This window comes from Ranitomeya variabilis, chromosome 3 (assembly GCF_051348905.1).
Source record: "Ranitomeya variabilis isolate aRanVar5 chromosome 3, aRanVar5.hap1, whole genome shotgun sequence".
NCBI classification, from domain to species: domain Eukaryota; kingdom Metazoa; phylum Chordata; class Amphibia; order Anura; family Dendrobatidae; genus Ranitomeya; species Ranitomeya variabilis.
Window position 1 is genome coordinate 78804474 of NC_135234.1, and position 24958 is coordinate 78829431.

The 24958-nt window shown below is 43.4% G+C and overlaps 1 protein-coding gene across 1 annotated transcript in view; it reads right to left on the reverse strand.

Moving 5' to 3' along the window:
• Window positions 1-24545, reverse strand: part of PIGL (phosphatidylinositol glycan anchor biosynthesis class L) — a 153292-nt gene extending 128747 nt beyond the window's left edge. Inside the window, exons 1-2 of the mRNA XM_077294243.1 lie at window positions 24280-24545; window positions 21849-21948 (exon numbers count right to left, since the gene is read on the reverse strand). Of these exons, the coding sequence (XP_077150358.1) occupies window positions 21849-21948; window positions 24280-24499 (320 nt within the window). The 5' untranslated portion in view covers window positions 24500-24545. The remainder of the gene's footprint in view (window positions 1-21848; window positions 21949-24279) is intronic.
• Window positions 24546-24958: the final 413 nt, after the last annotated feature.

The following is a 24958-nucleotide window of genomic DNA, read 5'->3' on the forward strand; positions in this document are numbered from 1 at the left end:
GATGGAGCTTTACAAGAGGCTTAGAAGCCCAATTTCGGTGTGACTGCTGCAGGCCAGATCCTTCTCAGCGTCACATTTGAATGTGATTTGAATTGCATAGAGGAAACGGCCTCTCGCATCGAGGGGTTTGCATATTCCTTTCCATCAGCTGATCTGCACAAAACATCAGGATGATACTCCAGACCACTGAGGCGTATGCCAAAAGGAGACTCTTGGCGCATCAGGTCCTATTGATGGCTACAGGGTTTGTGCTGGGAACTTCCCTTCTACCGTATGCCAAGCTTGTACATAAAATGATATGTGAGAAGGAGTTTTACTCTATGGCTAAATATTGTTTTCAGTGAATTTACTATAGATTTAATGATTGAAACATCTGATGTTTCCCTGATGACGCCATACATGCCAGGACAATTAAAGGGGTTTTCCAGTAGATAAGTTATCACTCCTCCAATGGCTAGGTGATAAGTTATAGATCAGCGGGGGTCTGACTGCTGGGACTTATACTGATGGCAGAATAGGTCACCGCTAAGAATGGAGCAGTAGTGCGCCTGCCCAAACGCTGCTCCATTCATTCTCTATGCGGCTGTCGAGCGCGGCTTTTCCTAGTAGCCCCCTAGAGAAAGAATGGTGTCAGGCAGGCACTGCCGCTCCAGTCTATCTGGGGATAAAGGTGCCCCCTTCAGGTGATTGGGGAGGTTGCAGTTCGGGAGTATGACAGCACTGGAGGATAATGGTTTACTGGTCGCTTCACGTTTATTCTTCTCAAATCTTTGGCATATTTTGTTTTTTTAGACACCCTGCAGATTATTTCCAGCTAATCTTCTGATGGTTCTGTGATCACGCCTCAACATCTTAACAGTTTGAAGAGTGCTGCGTCCCCCTGTAAGACAATTTTTGACTTTTCAGAGTCAATTAAATGGTTTTTTTTTGGCCCATTTTGCCTGAGGAAACCAAGCTGCCTAATTAATTCTGCACACCATGATAAAGGGTGTTGTATCCTTAGGCCTCCTCATTACACAAATACCCATCACATGACCTGCTTCATCCAATAAGCATTCAAGTTATACAGCGCGGAGTTGGAAAATCTGCATAAAAATTATATTGTCAAAATACTCACAGCCTAATGATTGTGCGGACAAGTGTAGAAGGTCAGAGTGTAAGGACTTTTTTTGGGGGGAAAATTATTTTTCTTTCTGTAATATGAAAAGTGATTGCCATCCATGTATCAGTTCTTCATTTGGACACAAATTAAACTCTCAAACCTACTGCCAGGTAGAAGACACTATCTTCAAGCAGTAAGTCTGCAACTTTCAAGAAAACCATCATTTTTATGCAGGACCATCAAACCACTGCTCGGCTGCCAGTAAAGGCCTTAAAAGGGGTATTCTCATCTTCAAGATCCTATCTGATTATGTAGTAGATGTAATAACAGTATTAGCAAATACCTCCAATTAGAAATGTAGTATAGTTCTTCTGATTCACTATGTTGCTTACCTCATGTGCAAGGCATTGCAGTAGCTTAGCATCCATGGTTAAGACCATTAACAGCTATATGAGTGGTCATAACCATGGATACTTAAGCTACTGCAATGCCCTGCACATGGGGTAAGTGACATCGAGAATCAGAAGAACTATACTACACTTCTAATAGGAGGTATTTGCTAATTTTATTATTATTACACCTACTACATATTGGGATAAGATCTTGGAGATGGGAATACCCCTTTATGGGTGAAAGAATAATGACCTGGTGGTCCCTACCCCACCAGACCAAACCCTACTGGGAACTTGTGGCCCTTCTTTTATGGGGTATTTACGGTGAAGGAGAACAGTCGCCTCTCTGATCAGTGTCTGGGAGGACGTGGCTGGTGCTGCCCAAAAAGTAAATTGTCAATAGACTAAGAAACGGATAAACTCCATGGATGGCGCTTATGGCTGTTATTGAAAGGAATACCAATATTGGTACCTGATATTTTTTGTGAAATGTCACAAATTTTGAGCTGTTTGGTCATTATTCTCACTGTTACAGATGAAAATAACCAATTGAGATGGGAAAATTTACATTTTTCATTTAATGGCCCTTATTCTGCACACAGAAAAAACATCACTCTCACTTTCCTATTCAGGTTTCTGGTTTATTAACCTTATGGACTGACTGACAGATAACGTGCACTTGGCCATTTTGGGTGCGGCTTTGCCTGCACCTCCCGAATATTAAGGACTACTTGTGAATACCACCCACAGGACTCCTACACACCACATACAATGGACACGGTGCTCAGATCGGTCAACACCTTAGATGGGGACAGATTTCTTTTAAAGGGAATCTGTCAGCAGCTTTTTGCTATGTAATCCGAGGGCAGCATGTGGTAGGGGCTGAGACACTAATTTGGGTCATTTGGTCAGTGATGTGTCACTTATCAGGCTGTGTGCTGCTGTTTCAACACAATGAGAGTTTTATCAGCAGGAGATTAACTACATGACTACATCTCACATGCCTACTGGTCCAACCATGACCCCGGTATTTTTTCTCTTACGGTCAACAGACAATGTACACATACAGCTGTGGTGTGGACGGGGGCAGCTTTCTGAGCTCTGCTACATCTAAAACCTCTCTGATTGTCTCACAACTGCCACACCCAGTAAATTAAGTGACACATCGATGGAATCAGGGTCTCTTTCTCTACATTATGCTTCTCTCCGATGGAGTAGAAAAATCCGGTGACAGATTCCCTATAACATCCACAATAGTAAAGGAAAGTGCATGCACATAGTAGAAGTCCTAGCTTATGCAACTGAAAGCATGACAAAGTGATCATGGGGAAACAGGGGCCTCCGGAGCATGGCCTGGCTGGGGTTAGACTGTTTATGTCACAGGGTGATGAAATGACACCGTTTCCAGGAATTGCTGTCTGCACTCCTCGGTGTGTACTTCTCAGTATCATGTAGACATAGATTTTCCTGACATGCAAAAGATATGAAATTACACTTCTCATTTTAAAGGGCCTGTCAGGTTGAAGGTTGGAGCACTCGATGGTGGAACAGAGCCAGTAGATTAATACGGCGGAGTTTTGTTTTTCTTGCAGAAGTGGTTCTGTATGAGCGTCGGCTGTGTCACTCTTTATAGGACCCGGACATGTACAGGTTAGGATCTACTGTCAGGTGCACTTTAGGGTTGTTAGTAGTGAAAGCAAAAATGCAAAAACATGCCAATAATGGGGTCTTCACTATATATGCTTATTCATCATCCATATACAAACTAAGCAGGTGGTGGGGTGCGAGATGACCTCCGGTGGAAACCTCAAAGGTGGAGGTAATGCAATATCATACATAAGGTCGTCTACAATGTGAGTACAGGTTACCAGGAGCCAGCTACACAAATGGCGCTGCAGGGTAATTCAACACGTTTGCCAGGTTTTCCAGAGATCACAGCTGCACAGAGGGGGTCTTAGCATGGAGACACTTTGTGATCTGTTTATTTTTAAGGACCTATTCTATCAGTAAGGACAAATCCCTGCGTGTGCTGCGGCTGTCGGTCAGCCGTGAGACATGCAGCCGCGGGGACATGAACATATTTTTTGAGCATACATAACTCCGTTATCACCCGATCATGTTCTGATAACACCTTACCCCAGCACGTTCACTCATCACTACGGAGGACCCATCAAGGACTCTGACGTCAGTGCTCTTTCTCCGATTTTCACCATTGTTTGGTCAATGTCCATTTTTATCATCAGAGTTTCTTCAGTTTTTCTCATACGCAAAAACAAATAAACACAGTGATGGAGGTTTCTCAAGCTTCTTCCATCAGTCATTGAAAAACATACAGTACACCGATGACATCTGAGTGCTGTCCAATCCAATATTTATTTTCACATACGTTCATAGACTTGCAAAGGTGTTGAGCATTAATTTGGATCAAATTCAGACAAGTTTTTTCGTGTTTTGGCCTGAACCACACAGTCCGCAAATATGAACATCCCCATAGTCTGAAGGTAAACTAATCATATTTGAAGACTGTGCAAAGCTAGGAGGGATAGCACTAACACTAAAGACCGAGAAAGGATTCAGAAGGATCTAGATAAGCTTGAACAATGGGCAGTGACTAATAGAATAGTAATTAACAGGGAGAAATGCAAGATTCTACATCTGGGCAAGAAAAACAAAAATTACATCTATATAATGGGAGGAATAGAACTAAGCAACAGCACGTGCGAAAAAGACTTGGGTATACTAATAGATGACAAACTGCACATGAGTCAACAGTGTGATGCAGCAGCAAAAAAGGCAAACGTATTTCTAGGATGTATTAATCCCTTAAGGAAAAGGGGTATTTCTGCATTTTGCGTTTCAATGTTTTGCTCCCCTTCTTCCCAGAGGGATAACTTTGTTATTTTTTCGTCAATATGGCCATGTGAGGGCTTGGTTTTTTTTTGCGGGACGAGTTTTACTTTTTAACAGCACCATTGCTTTTACCATAGAGTGTACTGGTAAATGGGCAAAAAATTGTAAGTGCGGTGAAATTGCAAAAAAAAAAAAGAAAGAAAAAAAGTGCAATTCTACAAGTTTTTTTTTAATTATTTTTTTTACCATGTTTTTTTTACCATGTGACCTGCCAATTATGATTCTCCAGGTCAATTCGAGATTTTAGATACCAAATATGTATAGGCTCTTTTTTATCAAAGTGGTGAAAAAAATCCAAATTTATAAAAAAAAAAAAAAAAAAAGCGCCATTTTCCGAGACCTGTAGTGTCTCCATTTTTTTGGGTCAGAGTGAGGGCTGATTTTTAGCACGTCTAGCTGACATTTTAATTGATACTATTTTGGTGTAGATACAATGTTTTGATCGCCCATTATTGCATCTTATTACAATGCTGCAATGACCAAAAAAAATGTAATTCTGGCTTTTTTTTCTCGTTACACTGTTCACCAATCTGATTAATTCTTTTCATATCTTAATAGATCGGGCGATTCTGATACCAAATGTTTTTTTTTTTATTATTCTTCTTTTATTTTGAATGGGGCAAAAGGGGGGTAATTAACTTTTTAATATTTTTTTAAATATTCTTAAAACTTTTTTTTTTTTTTTACTTTTAATTTACTTCATTAGTCTTTATGGGAGACTAGAAGGTGCGATCATCTGATCGCTTATGTTACACATAGCGGGGATGTAACAAAAATGCTCGTCTGCTATGAGCACCGACCATCAGACAGCGCTCACAGCAGTTTGGCAATGACAACCACAGAGTTATCCTGCAAACCCTGGGCTGTCATGCCAACCCATTGGCGACTTGGGGTCATGTGACACCGTTACTGATGAGCGGAGTCAAGACGCACATCCGGTTTGCGTGAGTTAAATGCCAGTGTCAGAGATTGACAGCGGCCTTTAATTAGTTAACAGCCACGGGTGGATTGCAATTCCACCCATGGCTGTTAGGGTCAGGTGTGGGCTCAGCGTCGAAGCCTGCACCAAAGAGGGGGACGTGACCTATGATGGACACCGCACGTCATAGATTGCTAAGGGGGTTAAGAGAAGAATAGAGTCTAGATCACGTGAAGTCATTATCCCCTCTTCTCCTCCTTAGTCAGATCTCATCTGGAATACTGTGTCCAGTTCTGGGCACCACATTTTAAAAAAAGACATCAACAAACTGGAGCAAGTTCAGAGAAGAGCTATGAGGATGGTGAGCGGACAGCAAAGTATGTCCTACAAGGAGCGATTAAAGGATCTGGGAATGCTTAGCTTGCAAAAAAGAAGGCTAAGAGGAGACTTAATAGCTGTCTACAAATATCTGAAAGGATGTCAGGGTGTACTATAGAGGGATCATCATTATTCTCATTTGCACATGGAAACACGAGAAGCAATGGGATGAAACTGAAATGGAGAAGATACAGATTAGATATTAGAAAAAAACTTTCTGATAGTGAGGGTGATCAGTGAGTGGAACAGGCTGCCACGAGAGGTGGTGAGTTCTCCATCAATGGAAGTCTTCAAACAGAGGCTGGACAGAAATCTGTTTGAGATGGTTTGGTGAATCCTGTATTGAGGGGGTGTTGGACATGATGACCCTGGAGGTCCCTTCCAACTCTACCATTCTAGGATTCTATGACTATGTTTACATGATCTATCCCTGAGAATCACTAACGTCTGAATGAGGCCTTAATTTCAGACTTTTGTGGATTTCCTTTTTAAAAGTTTCCCTATGTTCTGCTGTTGGTGGTAAAAAATAGGATCCCATTTTCTACTGCCCAGGGAATAACCTGCTGCCAGAAAACTCTGCAGGCTGCTTATTCTGCTCTTGCTATTGAAACAAACATGAATTTGTGGCCGTCTGTGCATGTAGGTTTATAGGGAAGTAGAGGGAAATTGCTATTGTATATGTAGTCTATATGCACACTGTCTTTTTCAGAAAGATTCAAGATCAAATATGCAAAAGGATAAACATATGACAACTTGCTGTTCTTATGTTTAGGCTTTTGAAGGTCCTTTAACCACTTCATGACCTCGCGTCTTTCTGTTTTCATTTTTTCCTCCTTTTTTTCCAAGTGCCATAATTTTTTTTATTTTCCCATCGCTAATGATGTATGAGAGTTTTTTTTTTTTGCAGGACAATTTGTACTTTTGAATAACGCCATTCAGTTTATCATGTAATGCAGTGGAAAGCAGAAAAAAAAAAAATCAAAGTGCGTTCAAATCGCAAAAAAGTGCAATTCCAAAATTGTTTTTTGGATTTTTTATTTACCACGTCCACTACATGGTAAAACTGACCTGGAAATATGATTTCCCAACGCAGTACGAGTACGCAGATACCAAACATCTATAGTTTGTTTTTCTTTTTATTTAAGAGGTGAAAAAACTTCAGAATTTTTTTACATTTCTTTTGCTTATGTTGCCATTTTCCCGAGACCATTACTTCCTCATTTTTCAGGATTTTTGAATGTGTGATGGTTTATTTCTTGTACCCTGAGCTGTCAGTTTTATTTATATCTTTTTGGGGTAGATACAATGTTTTTTTTGCTCTTATTGAATTGTATTGCAGTGTTGTGGTGGCCAAAAAAAGGTAATTCTGGCGTTTTTAATTTTTTTCTCGTTATGCCAGCTACCGATTGGATTAATGTACTTTATATTTTGATAGATCTGAGTTTTACGAATATAGAAATAGCAAATATGCAAAAACAATTGTAATAGTTTTATTTTTAATGGGGCAAAAGAGGCTTATTTGACTTAGTTTTATTTTTTAATATTTTTACATTATTTTTTTTTTTCTTTTACTTTTCACTGAATATAATAGTCCCCTTAGAATACTTGAAGCTGCAATTGTCCAAGGCCGGCATTCACAGGAAGATAGTGATGACAGCATGGGGGTCATCAGCAGATCCCAGGCTGTCATGACAACCCACTGGCGCCCCGCAATCATATGACAGAAGCGTCTATGGGTGGGATCAATCAGGTACTTCTGGCCCTTGACTTAAATCCCGCTGTCAGATTCACCTCTTCAATTCAAAGGTCTTGAAGCGGTAAAACGCTTCACATTCCTAAAATCCCCAAGTGGTTAAAAGAAATGGCATGTACAAATCTTCTGGTATTTTCCCCTCAGAAATCACTCGGCTTTAAAATCCAACGGGAAAGCTCAAAAGACACCCAGAAAATATCCATTAGTTTGGGTGAAGCATTTTTGCTATTTTAGTGGCTTAAAAAAAAAAAAAAAGACAGCGCTTTTTTAATTATTCAATACAATGCAAAAAAAAACAAACAAAAAACAAACAAACAGGAAAATGACAGTAAAAAGACCAAATAAACCAAAGTAAAAATGGTGCTACAACATACGGTATCTCACAAACATTATATATAATAATAATAATAATGATTTTATTTATATAGCGCCAACATATTCCACAGCGCTTTACAACTTATAGAGGGGACTAGTACAGACAATAGACATTACAGCATAACAGAAATCACAGTTCAAAATAGATACCAGGAGGAGTGAGGGCCCTGCTCGCAAGCTTACAAACTATGAGGAAAAGGGGAGACACGAGAGGTGGATGGTAACAATTGCTTTAGTTATTTGGACCAGCCATAGTGTAAGGCTCGGGTGTTCATGTAAAGCTGCATGAACCAGTTATCAGCCTAAGTATGTAGCAGTACAGACACAGAGGCTATTGACTGCATAAAGTGTATGAGAACATGATGCGAGGAACCTGATTATGGTTTTTTTTTGTTTTTTTTTTATTATTCCACACAGGGATAGTTAGGTTAATGCGTTGAGGCGGTAGGCCAGTCTGAACAAATGCGTTTTTAGGGCACACTTAAAACTGTGGGGATTGGGGATTAATCGTATTAACCTAGGTAGTGCATTACAAAGAATCGGCGCAGCACGTGTAAAGTCTTGGAGACGGGAATGGGAGGTTCTGATTATTGAGGATGCTAACCTGAGGTCATTAGCAGAGCGGAGGGCACGGGTAGGGTGGTAGACTGAGACCAGAGAGGAGATGTAGGGTGGAGCTGAGCCATGGAGTGCTTTGTGGATGAGGGTAGTAGTTTTGTACTGGATTCTGGAGTGGATGGGTAGCCAGTGTAATGACTGGCACAAGGTAGAGGCATCGGTGTAACGGTTGGTGAGGAATATGATCCTGGCAGCAGCATTCAGGACAGATTGGAGCGGGGAGAGTTTGGTAAGAGGGAGGCCGATTAGTAGAGAGTTACAATAGTCCAGAAGAGAATGAATAGTGAGACAGTAAGAGTTTTTGCAGAGTCGAAAGTAACAAAAGGGCGAATTCTAGAAATATATATATACACACTAGATGGTGGCCCGATTCTAAATGCATCGGGTATTCTAGAATATGCATGTCCACGTAGAGTATATTGCCCAGCCACGTAGTATATTGCCCAGTGACGTAGTATATTGCCCAGTTACGTGGTATATTGCCCAGCGACGTAGTATATTGCCCAGCGACGTAGTATATTGCCCAGTGACGTAGTATACAGCACAGAGCCACGTAGTATATTGCCCAGCCGCGTATGTCACAGGTTAAAAAATAAAAAATAAACATATACTCACCTTCCGAGGGCCCCTTGTAGTTCTGTCACCTGTGTGCGGTGCAGGCGGCAGCTTCCGGTCCCAGGGTGTGATGACGTCGCGGTCACATGACCGTGACATCATGACAGGTCCTTCTCGCATAACATCCTTGCCACCGGAACCTGCCGCTTGCATAGAACAGTCACCGGAGCGTCGCGAGGAACGGGAAAGGTGGCGGAAGGTGAGTATATAATGATTTTTTATTTTTTTTATTATTAGATGTTTTTACTATTGACGCTGCATAGGCAGCATCAATAGTAAAAACTTGGTCACACAGGGTTAATAGCGGCGGTAACGGAGTGAGTTACCCGCGGCATAACGCGGTCCGTTACCGCTGGCATTAACCCTGTGTGAGCGGTGACTGGAGGGGATTATGGAGCTGGCAGACGGGGAGTATGGAGCGGGCACTGGCTGCGGGGAGTATGGAGCGGGCGCCAGGCACTGGCTGCAGGGGAGTAGGGAGGGACTAATCGGACTGTGCCCGTCGCTGATTGATTCTGTAGTATCTGCTAATGGGCATACCTGAAATGTAGCACAGGGCCCATTCACCCAATGGGGCCAACAGAGTCTCCTTGTGCCTTCTAACAGTCTGGTATACATCAGTATATCCTTTTTTAAAGGTACAGAATAAGTCTTTTACTACGGGAGCATATAGGTAACCTATGTCCCTTTATGCCTATATAGTGGCATCTATCAGAGATATATCCAAATGCCAAGCTGACCTTCCATCGTAGTGTCAAAGACCCTGAAGTTGTCATATTAGACATCTTAAGGCCCTTATAAGCACTAGATGAAAGTTGCCTAGACCTTGTGTATGGGGGGCCTCCTGATCTGCCCCCACACATGATGTATGGGGGCAGAAGGATCAAACAGTTGGAATTTCACTGCCCGCTCTACTTCTGTCCTCCTCTCTTTAAATCACATATACGCCCAGCTGAGCCAATCGCTCTTGTGTCTGGGGGAGATAGGAGCGATGGATGCCCGTGAAAGTAACGCCGACAGCTATCTTGTATGTATGGGCAGCGTAACAGTCCTACAGATGGGACCGGTCTAGGATCGCTGTACACTCTCGGCTACTTTGTATTATCTTAGGTGCATTCAATACTCAGCATGGGACAATCTTCCCGGTACCGTACAGGAAACTTCAGAATTGTATCTTTCTCTCCAGCTATTTCCCGGTGTTTGGATTGTAAAGCTTTAATATTGCCGCTTTCAAGAACAGAAGCCGTAAGGCAGAGTAATCCTATTCTTGAACCCCGCTGTGCTCCGGCAGACCAGGCCCATGGGTTGTGTGTATACAGCTGGGAGTAACGCCCCGGTCTGATGAATGTCTCCAGATCACTCACACGTGGCCTGTGGATAGATCTGATCCTTCTAGGACAGAATAGGATTTGTGCCATCATTTTCCCTCCCTCCTCTCGGTCCCCTTTCACCTACCTCGCCCCCTCTCCCGCCTTCCAACCTTTTCTTTTTAAAACTGAAGGAAATGAATAATGTTTGAAGTGGTGAAAAACCGCTTTAAAAAAATGTCCTTTTCTTTTATTTTGGTAAAGTCAAAAGTGCAAATATTCCATAAAGACCTAAAGGGGAAAAACATCTTTTATTGAAGGAGTCTTGTGAATAAAAACAAATAAATTGCACCCGGAAGCAAAGTAGGAAATTGACCAGAGGAATTAAGTCTAAAAATCCTGAAAAGTACAATCCAAACACAAGTACATGCAGGGTGTACTGTACAAGAACTCGCTGGCATCCTGGGTTTACTAGAAAATCCTGGGTATGGCCTGGTCCACACAAGGAGCCAGGGCGACAGTATGGCCGGAGTCACACTAAACGTATGAAAAATCGGTCCGAGTCCCTTCTTCACACCTAGCATCCGATTTACATCCGAATGCAGTGCGATTGCAACATGAGATTATACATACAGCAGCTCTCTATGTCATTTACACATCGTTTTAAAAGGAAATATTCGTCAAAACACACACACACACACACACACACACATATATATATATATATATATATATATATATATATATATATCTGATAGAATAAAAGCCGGCAATTCATGTGTTGCGTACATTAAAATCACAGAGTTACAGCTTAGAATAGAATATATATATAATGTTTGTGTGATACCGTATGTTCTAGCAGCATTTTTACTTTGGTTTATTTGGCCTTTTTACTGTCATTTTCCTGTTTTTGTTTTTTTTTTGCATTGTATTGAATAATGAAAAAAGCACTGTCGTTATTTTTAAGCCACTAAAATAGCAAAATGCTTCTCCCAAACTAATGGATATTTTCTGGGCGTCTTTTGAGCTTTCCCATAAACATAGAATACATAGATATATAGATGTCAATGACACACACACATATATAATTATTACATAGATCAATGAAAAGCCGGCAATACAGAAGCCGCGTAGAGTAATATCACAGCAGGAGCCGACAGCAAATTCCTGTAGTGCGCAGGTGCTGGGCCTCTCTGACCTTTCCCGGCTCCTGCGCACTGCAGGAAATTCCGCTGTCTGCAACAGGGCAGATAAGTGCGCCTGAGCAGGAGCGCGATGCCGGGGAGCCTGTGTGGATGATACAGGGATGCGTCATCCACCAGAAGCAAGCAGGAGGACGGCATCGCAAGACGTAGTGAGGTGTTGTGAACTCCGTTTTCAGGCTCCCTCTTGTGGTCACAGATGGTATTGTGTGACTTTGGTTTTTTGGCTCCCCCTGGTGGTTTGGTTTATTATCCTGCGGGTCTGGCTGGATCAGCTGCCTCGTTATCCATCAGGGAGGCTCCTATTTAGCTCTGCTTCACTTCCACTTGTCGCCGGCTGTCAATGTATTCAGTGCTATTCTGATTGCTCTTGATCATCTTGTTTTCTGCCTCTTCAGGATAAGCTAAGTTCTGTTTGAATATTTTTGCTCATCTGCCTGCAATATGATTTCTGTGTATGATGAGTCTAGTCCAGCTTGCTAATATGTGATTTCTTTTTGCTGGTAAGCTCTGGGGTACGGAGTTGCTTCCCCCGCACCGTTAGTTGGTGCGGTGCTTGAGCAATCTCTGCGTGGATATTTTGAATAGGGTTTTGTATTGACCGCACAGTCCCCTTCCTATTTTCTGCTATCTAGTATTAGCGGGCCTCATTTGCTAAATCTAATTTCATCTCTGCGTTTGTGCTTTCCCCTTAACTAACCGTTAATATTTGTGGGGGGCTATTCTATTTCTTTGGGGTCATTACACTGAGGCAAGCGAGGACTTTCTTTCCCTCTAGGAATAGTCAGTTTCTCCGGCCGTGACGAGACGTCTAGGAATTTTTTAGGTAACGTTCCACGGCTACTTTTAGTTGTGTGCAGATAGGATCAGGTTGCAGTCAATCTAGCTACCACTTCCCCAGAGCTAGTTGTCCGTTAGTACTTAGCTTGTCAGACCTGCGATCCTTGCCACTGGGATCATAAAAGTGAGGCACCGGACCAGGACGAGCGACACCCATCTGACCGGACAGCTTCGCAGATGACTATAATAAAAGTTATTTTTCTTCTCTTACAGGATGGATCGGGGGCTTATATATAGCATTATAGAATACTGTAGATAAGCCCTGAAAGGGGTGGCCATAACTCGTATCGGCCAAACCTGGTGACAGGTTCCCTTTAATGCCAAAGATCTCAATTTTTGCCTCCTCTGACCACAGCACCTTCTCCCAATCACTCACAGAATCATCCAGTTGTTCATTGGCAAACTCCAGACAGGCCTGCACATGTGCCTTCTTGAGCAGGGGGACCTTGCGGGCACTGCAGGATTTTAAACCTTTACAACGTAATGTGTTACCAATGATTTTCTTGGTGACTGTGGTCCCAACTGCCTTGAGATCATTAACAAGTTCTAAAGCTCTCTCTTTGGTCTTGCCCATGTTGTAGAGGTTAGAGTCTGACTGATTAATGTAAGACAGCTGTCTTTAATGCAGATAACGAGTTAATTAGGAGTGTCTAACTGGTCTGTAGGAGCCAGAACTCTAAAAGGGTACGTGTCAACGATCAGGATGGCCGGCGGTATCGTCGGAGCGGCAAAGCCGCTCGGCGCTAAGCCCCGCCCCCTTCCGGGACGCGATGATGCCGGATGTGTTCATTGTACACATCCGGGATCATCGCACCCCTCGCATAGGGCCCTGTGTTATTCCTTGCGGCGACGCAGCGTCGCCGCAAGGAACACGGACATACTGCGATCTGAAAAGACGCGCAGCATATCCGGAGTCGCAGGGCCGCCGCGTGCGTGTTTCCATGCATAGTGGACACGGGATTTCAAAAAATCCCCTCCACTATGCTGGAACATCTGGACGCTGCGTGTTTGACGCTGCGGCCCCACGCAGCGTCAAACACGCAGCGTTTCCTGAACGTGGACACACGGCCTAAGGGTATGTGCACACATTGCGGATTCTGCTGCGGATTTTTCCGCAGCGGATTTGGAAGGAGAAGGAGAAAGCCGGCAATTGAATTACCGGCTTTTCTGCTATATCGCGCTGAATTAAATATATATATATATATAGTCATATGAAAAAGTTTGGGCACCCCTATTAATCTTAAGCTTGATGTTTTATAAAAATGTTTTTTTTTTTTTGCAACAGCTATTTCAGTTTCATATATCTAATAACTGTTGGACACAGTAATGTTTCTGCCTTGAAATGAGGTTTACTGTACTAACAGAAAATGTGCAATCTGCATTCAAACTAAATTTGACAGGTGCATAAGTATGGGCACCCTTATCATTTTCTTGTTTTAAATACTCCTACCTACTTTTTACTGACTTACTAAAGCACTTTTTTTGGTTTTGTAACCTCATTGAGCTTTGAACTTCATAGCCAGGTGTATGCAATCATGAGAAAAGCTACTTAAAGTGGCCACTTGCAAGTTGTTCTCCTGTTTGAATCTCCTCTGAAGAGTGGCATCATGGGCTCCTCAAAACAACTGTCAAATGATATGAAAACAAAGATTATTCAACATAGTTGTTCAGGGGAAGGATACAAAAAGCTGTCTCAGAGATTTAACCTGTCAATTTCCACTGTGAGGAACATAGTAAGGAAATGGAAGAACACAGGTACAGTTCTTGTTAAGGCCAGAAGTGTCCTCCTTTCCAAGGAGTTGGGCCTACCTGTCTCCACTGTTGGGAGCATCATCCGGAAGTGGAAGGCTTATGGAACTACTGTTAGCCTTCCACGGCCTGGACAGCCTTTGAAAGTTTCCTCCCGTGCCGAGGCCAGGCTTGTCCGAAGAGTCAAGGCTAACCCAAGGACAACAAGGAAGGAGCTCCGGGAAGATCTCATGGCAGTGGGGACATTGGTTTCAGTCAATACCATAAGTAACGTACTCCACCGCAATGGTCTCCGTTCCAGATGAGCCCGTAAGGTACCTTTACTTTCAAAGCGTCATGTCAAGGCTCGTCTACAGTTTGCTCATGATCACTTGGAGGACTCTGAGACTGACTGGTTCAAGGTTCTCTGGTCTGATGAGACCAAGTTCGAGATCTTTGGTGCCAACCACACACGTGACGTTTGGAGACTGGATGGCACTGCATACGACCCCAAGAATACCATCCCTACAGTCAAGCATGGTGGTGGCAGCATCATGCTGTGGGGCTGTTTCTCAGCCAAGGGGCCTGGCCATCTGGTCCGCATCCATGGGAAGATAGATAGCACGGCCTACCTGGAGATTTTGGCCAAGAACCTCCGCTCCTCCATCAAGGATCTTAAGATGGGTCGTCATTTCATCTTCCAACAAGACAACGACCCAAAGCACACAGCCAAGAAAACCAAGGCCTGGTTCAAGAGGCAAAAAATCAAGGTGTTGCAGTGGCCTAGTCAGTCTCCTGACCTTAACACAATTGAAAACTTGTGGAAGGAGCTCAAGATTAAAGTCCACATGAGACACCCAAAGAACCTAGATAACTTGGAGAAGATCTGCATGGAGGAGTGGGCCAAGATAACTCCAGAGACCTGTGCCGGCCTGATCAGGTCTTATAAAAGACGATTATTAGCTGTAATTGCAAACAAAGGTTATTCCACAAAATATTAAACCTAGGGGTTGAATAATAATTGACCCACACTTTTATGTTTAAAATTTATAAAAATTTAACTGAGCAACAAAACTTTTTGGTTTGTAAGATTTATGCATCTGTTAATAAATCCTGCTCTTGTTTGAAGTTTGAAGGCTCTAACTTATTTGCATCTTATTAAACCTGCTAAATCTGCAGGGGGTTGAATACTACTTTTAGGCACTGTATGTGTCTCAATGACATATATATAAATATACTGTATATATCTTTTAGCGAACATTTGAGCACATAAATCCATTAGATGTCGGTTTTGCAAGCCTGCGAGAAAATATCGCAGTACGGATGCCATACGGATTACATACGGAGGATGCCATGCGCAAAATACGCTGCCACACCCTGCCTACGGATGACATACGGATCACTATTTTAAGAACAATTCTGCATATTAGGGCTGTAAAAAACGGACCGCATTGTCTTACGCCTAGTGTGACGCCGGCCTTCATGGTTGGTAGGGGATCAAATACTTATTTCTCACTGCAAAATGCAAATAAATTTATATAATTTATACAATGTGATTTTCTGGATTTTATTTCTGATATTCTATATCTTAATGTTAAAATTAACCTACCCTTATAATTATAGATTGTTCATGTCTATCAGTGGGCAAATTTACAAAATCAGCAAGGGATCAAATACTTATCCCCCACTGTAATTCGTACATGACTATATTAATAAATCTCTGTCAAAGCCAAATACGAGAAAGTATAGAAAACAAAGAAGCTTCATTTAAAACAAGACATACCAACAACAGACAATAAAAGCAGCGTCAAAAACGAGATAAAAATGCATGTAAAAAAAATGCACTCGAAAAAGCAAGTGTTGCGGTCATGGCTGGGCTGAGCAGATCATTACGCCCGCCCAGCCGTGGCGCTCGTGGATTTGTGGACCCACTGTGCCACAGGACTGGGCCTACCTAGGAAGGGGTATAACTAAGCGGCTACCTTGATGTTCACAGGTGCATCTAATGGTGAGGTCAAGCTTGTGCAGCAGGTAGTGGCCAGGTACCACTCCTGGGCAGAACCCGGTACTGCAGCTCCTGACCTGAGGGGTCAGGTATGCTGACACCATTTTAGGGCTTAGTTCAGACATGTCAGTCTAGGATTCAGGATCAGGATTAGGCCACTCATGGACCAGGGAATAGTGTTTATGCACTGGCCGCACTAGGATCAGGGGACTTCGGGAACAGAACTGGCCGCTCTGGGACCAGGAGACAATGTTCAGGCACTGGCCGCTCCAGGACCAGGAGACAGGGTTCAGGTACTGGCTGCTCTGGGACCAGGGGACTACGGACACAGGACTGGCCACACCGGGACCAGGGGATAACGTTCAGGCTCTGGCAGCACCGGGACCACAGGACAAGGGGACCTCACAACTCACTAGCAGTACACCATACTAACTAATGATTCACCACATTGCTTGGCTACTCCCTAGGGAGGGGAGAGTTAGTATTTCATACAAGATGCCTTCCAACCATTGGCTGGGAATCATCTTGCAGGTGTACTAATTATGCTAAATGCGTCTCCGCAGCAGGCTAAGAGCAATTAGAATAATGAGCGCGCTGCCCCTTTAAGAACGAGGAAGTGCGGGCATGCGAGTACAAGGTGCGGCACGCACACACCGAATTCAAGCCCGCAAGAACTCTCTGCAGAGAAGTTGGAGGCCGACACCTCTTCACGGACTCCCACAATTTTTCATTAATACCACGACTTCCGTCCTCTAGAAGAAAAGGGACACCTCTCACCATCTTTACGACTAAGATGTTTCTCTCCGTCAAGCCATACTCAGCATAGGACGAAGAGGGTGTAGTACCAGGAACTGAGCATTGTAAAGTCTCTCTCCGGACGTTGAGAACAGCTACCACCCCGGAGGATTCAAGGACCAACTGGAGTTCCTCAGCCTGGTTGATGGTTTGCAGAGACTTGGAAGATGCCACCGCACTGACGTTCTCTTCACCAGACCTATTAGAGTCTGAAGATCCCTGCTCTGCGTCCATCTTCAGCCAGGTCTCCAAGATGACACGTCCATGAAGCAGGGTGTTTCCTGGAACAATTGTTGGCACTGTGTGAGGACATCGCTTCTGCTTCCCTTTCTTCGGAGACACCAGCACACAGTGACTTGGCGACTAGCAGACCTGGTGGAGAAGATGTCAACACGGCTCCGAGCACAGAGAGGACTGGGGATCAGTGGGGCCCTTGGCTAGCAAACTGGGGTCAGCAGCTGCACTACCGGGTTCTGCCCAGGAGTGGGACCTGGAGGCAACCTGCCGCACAAGCCTGACTTCACCACTAGAGGCTCCAGTGAGCACCAAGGTAGCCACTTAGTAACGCCTCTTTCTGGGAAGGCCCGATCCCCTTGCACAGTGGGTCCACAAATCCACGTGCTCCACGGCAGGGTGTAACAGTCTGCTTGGCCCAGCAATGACCGCAACAGCAAGTAACCTAATTTACTTAAGTGCAGAAATGGTGTATAAATTTTGCAACATCAAAAACTCACCAAAACCTCATCGTGGGAACGTAGCCTTAAAGGGAACCTGTCACCCCCAAAATGGAAGGTGAGCTAAGCCCACCGGCATCAGGGGCTTATATACAGCATTCTGTAATGCTGTAGATAAACCCCCGATGTATCCTGAAAGATGAGAAAAAGAGGTTAGATTATACTCACCTGGGCATCGCGGTCCGGTCCGGGCCTCCCATCATCATAGGATGACGTCCTCTTCTTGTCTTCACACTGTGGCTCCGGTGCAGGCGTACTTTGTCTGTCCTGATGAGGGCAGAGCAAAGAACTGCAGTGCGCAGGAGCTGGGCCTCTCTGACCTTTCCCGGCACCTGTGCACTGCAGTACTTTGCTCTGCCCTCATCAGGTCAGACAAAGTACGCCTGCGCCGGAGCCACAGTGTGAAGACAAGAAGAGGACGTCATCGTATGAAGATGGGAGGCCCCGGACCGCGACCGCCCCTGGGTGAGTATAATCTAACCTCTTTTTCTCATCTTTCAGGATACATCGGGGGCTTATCTACAGCATTACAGAATGCTGTAGATAAGCCCCCTGATGCCGGTGGGCTTAGCTCACCTTTGATTTTGGGGGTGACAGATTCCCTTTAAAGATAAGTGATACCAGTCCTTATAGCTACAAGGGAGACAATAATCGCAGAAGATTCAGTTTCTATGTGTGAACACACCCAATAGAAAATGTTATTAGGGAACATCCATACAGGATGAAGCTTTGATAATTTTCATCAGGTGTTGAAACAAAACAAACAAGAAAATTCTGTGGGTTTTGGATTTTTCTGTGCAAATTTGTCACAATTTTCACAATATGCACTACAAAAGAGTAGAAAATTTGCAGCATAAATCGACAATTTGCAGACTAAAAATCCAAATTGCACGTCAATTGATGCTGTAAATTTTCCCTGCAATGTGTGAATGGGATTTGTTAATATTTTTAAAAAAATGGCTGCTACTGTAAGACTGTGGCTTCTCCACCCTAAAAAATCCACAGCATATCTGCTGGAAAAAAACATTTTTGCTAAGAATGAAGGGACGGGATAGCAAGCATAACCCCTGCTGTCCGCTCCCCTTACCACTGGCCATCTAGGCTCTGACGTATCCTATCCCCCTTCAACAAAGCCCCCAATGACCTTTAGAGGCCAAAGTACATGAAAATGAGATTCTGCTTTTGCCTATAGCTGGTGCAGGGGAAAGGTTATGTGACAGTGTGACCTCGCAGAGAGATTCATTGCCTCCGCTGTCCCAGGTCTCTCCATCTATAGTGGAAAAAGCTGAGCTTTGAAATCCATTATGATTTGGGTGTCTCGCTGGGTGGAGGATGGGCTCTGCGGCCAATGCAGGGGGATATGACCCTGTCTAACACCAGTTCAACCAAGCTCATCTGGGTTTAATGAAATCTAGAGATTAATGGTTACCACGGCCTTCATACATGAAAGTGAGACACAACTTTAGTGACTCAGTCGCCCTGTCATCTCCAATAGTGAGGACACAGCTTTTAAGAAGATGAAGTATAATTGTGAGGAGGGACCACAATGAATCCTATAAAATGGAGAAGTCTGGAGCAGGACAGGATTAGCTGGCCTTTATGTATGCAATCATCTACACATAAGGCTGCATAGTTAGGTGATACGGGTCATGCAGAGCAGCATGCAGTGACTGTCTATGGCTCCGCTGCTGCTGCTCAGACTCCTATATGTGGCTTTCCTAAGTGCATTAGGCCCATCACAGAGAGTTCGTGTGTTGGAGATCAAAAATGCATTTTGTGAAAATTAAATCCCACAGAAACAATTTCATTCTGCCATGAGGATTATTTTCAAATGTTCTTGCTGACAAAATACAGGTGAACATAAAAGAGACTGAGAAGTGGTTGTCAAATTATATTGATGACTTATCCTTGGGGGTTAAATCATCAATCAGCTTCATTGAATGTGTAGTGGCGGCTGCTGGGCACTGCAGAGAAGAGGAGCTGATCTGTAGTACCCTGCATTGCCAGCTACACCTTGAATGGAGCTGGAGAATGCAGCTCCACTAAACCCCTATTTCAGGCTGTCTCTGAGCTTAGAACAGCCAATCAGTGGGTATTAACGGGAACGTATGGTATCCACTGGTGGCTAAATTGTGGCCATGAAGAGCTAAATGAAGAGGCTTGTTGTCCATGAGATCTGTCGCTCCATTCTATGCCAATAGCAGCAACGATCCAAAGATGGACGAGTGCAGTGCTACAAAGTTACCACATGGGTTGTGAGCTATAAAATGATCTTTAGTAATGATGAGAGAATATACTCGATACTCGAGATCTCCCGAGCATGCTTAGATGTCCTCCGAGTATTTTTTAGTGCTCGGAGATTTTGTTTTCTTCACCGCAGCTGAATGATTTACATCTGTTATCCAGCAAAAGTACATGTGGGGATTCCCTAGCAAACAGGCAACCCCCACATGTAATCACCCTGGCTAATAGCTATAAATCATTCAGCTGCGGTGATGAAAACTAAATCTCCGAGCACTAAAAAATACTCGGAGGACACCTGAGCGTGCTCGGGAGATCTCGAGTAACGAGTATATTCGCTCATCACTAATCTATCAGTTTCTAGAGAAAATCTAAAAATTGCAGTTTATAACAGGTGTTTAAGCCTTGTTTTATGCCTATAACTAAACTGAGACATTATATACGACGGTATGCAATCCAGAAGAGCTGTAGGAAACAGGTGGAACAAGACACAATAAATTATAAGGATGGTTCAGACAGTGGTAACAGAAAAGGACAGATCCTCAATGAAAAGTCAGCACAGACATGGGGAGAATTAGAACTCATAGGGCCTCACAGGAGGGACAATAATTGCCCCAAAACTGATAGGTAATAAACCTGACAGCACCTCAACTACCATTACCTGAGCAGCAACCTAAAGATGAAGAATACCCCCATATATCACACCGTCTGCACAAAGGAGAGACGCAGAGTACAGCCAGACAGCTACTCTACCACTGTTTGTTTCCTTCATAATGACGATTTCAGAGGCTGTGGAAAAAAGTCAGCTGCAGATTTTCATACCCACGGCATGCTTATAATTATGCAGCCAGTGTTACCCAGCGATTTTATCCTTCAATATTTATGGACAAAAATCAAGAGAATCTGCAGCACAATCAGCAGCAAAACCTGCATGTAACAAAGGCGGATGTCACTGTGCAATCAATGTGACTTTGTGATGAGATTCTGTTTGGAATAAAGAACCAAAGCTCTTACACCCGGTTCCACCTCCAGGTCACAAAGTAGCTGCTACGGCTGCAGTTACAGCCATGAGAGTGGTTGATTATAGAACATAATCATATGTGCTGGCTAAATAAAGATGAATTGCAATTGAATATTATTTTCCAGATGCAAGACATAGGGATACATGGCCAATAGTACCGGTATATATCAATCACACAGTACATGTCACATAATTATATATATATAATGGAACCATAATGAAACCTAAAGAGGATAAGTACTAATTATATATAATGGAACCATAAGAGCACCCATTGTAATATGTTGGAGCAGAGCACCAGCCAATGCCCCGTGTTTCACATGTTTGGCTTCATCAGGGAGCGAGGAAAGTTATATGGAAGACCTACTATAAGGGAAGAGACAGACTGGCCGTACAACCCGTGCGAGGATCGGTTTTAATCCTACTTATATGTACTTACAACATTGTAGAAAACCTAAACTGCTGAGACCTGTGATTGGCTGCAGTAGTCACGGGCGATATAGTTATTGATGTTACAGTTGCAGCCAGTCAACAAAGATAATGCAAGCAGCAGAGAAGAATTACTGGACCTGGGGAGGGTGAATATTGTGTAGTTGTTATTTTCAACAACCACAGGTCTACGCAGTAATTATATTAATGCCAGAAACGATAATGCGCTCTTTTATAGAAGAACAAATCTAGACTCGAAATGAGACTAGATTCCCCTTTAAAAGGGTTATTGGGCTCAAAACCTTAGTATGGAAATCTAAAGCCTTAGGGTATAATTGTGCGCTGTCCTGATGCAAAATCGCCCGACATCTCTCATGTGTATGGCCAGTTTTACTGTAAATACATATTATTGCACAGGCGAGGTTATCATCTGCTAGAAGAATGAAAACAATCCTGAGACATACCCTTGCATTGTGCATCATACCTGTGGTCAATTAGCGTTACATTGGAAGGAGCGATTCCTAGAACAGCGCAGCTATGAAGCAATTCTTTCTTACGGGTCTCACCTTGATTGTAGTAATTTCCTATAAATTATAAAGAAATAAACTTTATTATTTTTATTATGCTCTTGTTACCTTTTTTTTATAATTTATTATTTAAAATCTCATTACAAAAGGGAGCAATTTAGTTAAAGTGGTAAATCCAGAATGAAGTCGTTCCCTATCCATAGTATACTGTAGGATAAGGAGTGTAGAAGTGCACCCTAAGTTCAGACAAAGGTGCACTGCAGAGCTCCATCTTGAATGTGAGAGGACGAGCACATGCTCAACCTCCACTCCATTGTCTGAGGGACTTCTGGAGAAAGCCGAATACAGTTCTTAGCTATTTTTGTCCCTTCCATAATCTTCAAATGGCATGTACTCTTCTTCTCCACTCATGGCGATGCTCTGCTGTGTTTTGTTCTCACAATCATGGTGGGGGCCTACAAGTCGAGACCCTAGTGATCAGTCACTCATCCATTATCCTATCCTGGACAGGGGATAACGTTCGATTCCAGCAATACCCCTTTAAGGGCACATGAAGGTGAATGTGTCGGAGCTGTACATTCATACATCCTGGATTTGGAGATTAATATTTTGGGAATGTCAATAGGGTCTATCACAGTGATCAAAAGAAACAGGAAAAATTCCCTATTGTTGCCCGGTACCGGCCGGCAGATCTCAGTAGGCGCACTGCACATGCGCTGGCACTTTTTTTTCAGGAAGATGATGTGGAGGGTCAGAGCAAAAGGATTTAGGGGATGGCGGAGGTTATCGGGTCTCAGGGGACCCCATGTATCTCTTCCCTGATATGTTAGATCATATCAGAGGAGAAATTAATTTTAAATCAGACATTTTTTTTTTTTGTGATCGACATTATTTGGTGAATATTGGCAATCATGTGACAGGGGCACGTAAAAACCGGCCATGATCATGTTCTTCATGATATCAGCTACCCCCGGTAGATTTTCCAACGCTGGGAGACGCTATACTCTTATTCCTCAGTGCTGTTAAAAAGCGGCGCTGAGGAATAAGTACCCTTAACGGATGACGTTAAAGGGCGTATAGGCAGTCATTAAGGAGTTAAACACATTTAATTGTGGAACTTATTATTCCAAGATCTATTGATTAAAATTAAAACCCCTTTAAGTTGCATTTGGACGAGATTATGAAAGAACCAAATGATAGTAGCATGGCTCATTCTTGATTAGCAGCCAGCATAAACCAGATAAACTAGAAAGACGCTTGTTTGTTGGATGATTGGATCATTTATGTTGGCCGAAGAATCACTGCTGAGCCTCATTTTTCGCGTATGTGTGCTATCCAAGTAACCATTATAGTCTGTGGGGTTATATACATTTCCGTGCAAAATAATCATGGCGACACACACATCTGTTTTTTTATTCCAAGTCAGAGAGTAAAATCACCCATATAAGACAAGATAAATCACAGGCAGCACTTGGATGCCATCTGTGTGCAGTCCATGTGTTATCTATTTTTAATATTATAATTGGAAGAACATTTGCTTTGATTTTTCACATAGAAAAAAATCTCTGAAAATTGTTTTTTTTTTGCGTTCGACAAAAATCACCGAGGTGTGAATTAGTCTGTAGTGCAGCACATCCCCATATACACAAGCAATGTGCTTCCTATTACATTGTCTTGTATTGAAACAAAACATCGTATCAATGATCATTCTGTCTTGATCATTCTTTGTCGGCCGTGTAAATTGGTCAGTAAATGAGCGCCAAGTGTATATGGACGATCAGTGCATTGACGGGCAGAAATCAGAAAGTCGAAACGCACCATAACGTGACTTGTATTGGGGAGTTTGATCTGTGACTCGGATTAGAAACAGTCAGGTCAAGTTTTTTGTGAACAGCTCCAGAAATTGTGGGTATTTGTTCTTTCCTTAAAAAAATTTGTACAGAAGAGGTGCGTGAAAAACAGGATGTCTGAATATCCCATACATGTGAATAGGGAGGGAAATTTTCACTACAGCATATGCATGGATTTCTAAAAGAAACCTCTACAAAAAATCTGCTGGTGAACACAACACATAACAAAAGGATTAAACTAATTCTCAGCAAACTGACAAGCTGCTTTTATTGCTGGTGTCTGTACATATATGTGACCTCAGGGCTGTACTGTAGTACACTGCACAACATAAATGGTCAGCATCAGCTACAGTAACCAATCAGAGCTCTTCTTTCATAGTCAAATCTACTTAGAATCAAAGAAAGCTGAATTCTGATTGGTTGTTATGCACAACAAGGACATTTTATCCTTATATCATCTGGTATGAAGGCAGATCGGGAAGGGTTAAACTAGTCCTACATCGCTGTGTCCAGTGCCCAGCTCCACCAGTGTCCATACCTGCGGAGCAGCAGAGCACAGAGAGGGGGCGCTGTTCCTGCAACAGCCCGAGGATTGTGGGGGCAAAGAACATACACTCATCATCTGGGTGGGCGATGAGCAGCAGCGGAGCCCGGACACCTGGCAGCAGAGCCGAGGTCCGGCCAGAAACAGCGTCCCGCCATCTGCTGCACACCCACCACAACACAGCGAGCACCGCAACCACCGCGACAGCCAGCATCGCGGAAGAGGGTGCGAGCACAATAACGCTCCGGCTGGAAACTGAGGCAGGAAACCAAGGTTCCGCTATTAGCGCATGCGTAGTCATTCATCTCGCCCACACTGTTCTGTCATTTGCCTTGAAGTGCGGAGTGAATGCGAGGGCCGCTGACCGTTCTGGGTGTCACTTCCTGGTCTAATGTTTATATCTACATTAAAAGGAGTATTGTGCCAAAAAAATCCAAACAAAAGCAAGATACACCACATGGGTGATCTGGAAGTTGCCTTTTTATGGGGCAGGTCACTGGTACAAGAGTAATAGCGCCTAAAACCCGGCAGTATGAATCAGAGCCTGTCTGTATTAGTGCAGTGGTGTGTTTTTCTCTGCAATGCTGCTGTGTGCACTGCAGCACTTTGCTCTGCCCTCAACAAGGCCGATAAGTACGCCTGCGCCGGAGCGTAATTCCGGGGAGACTGGATG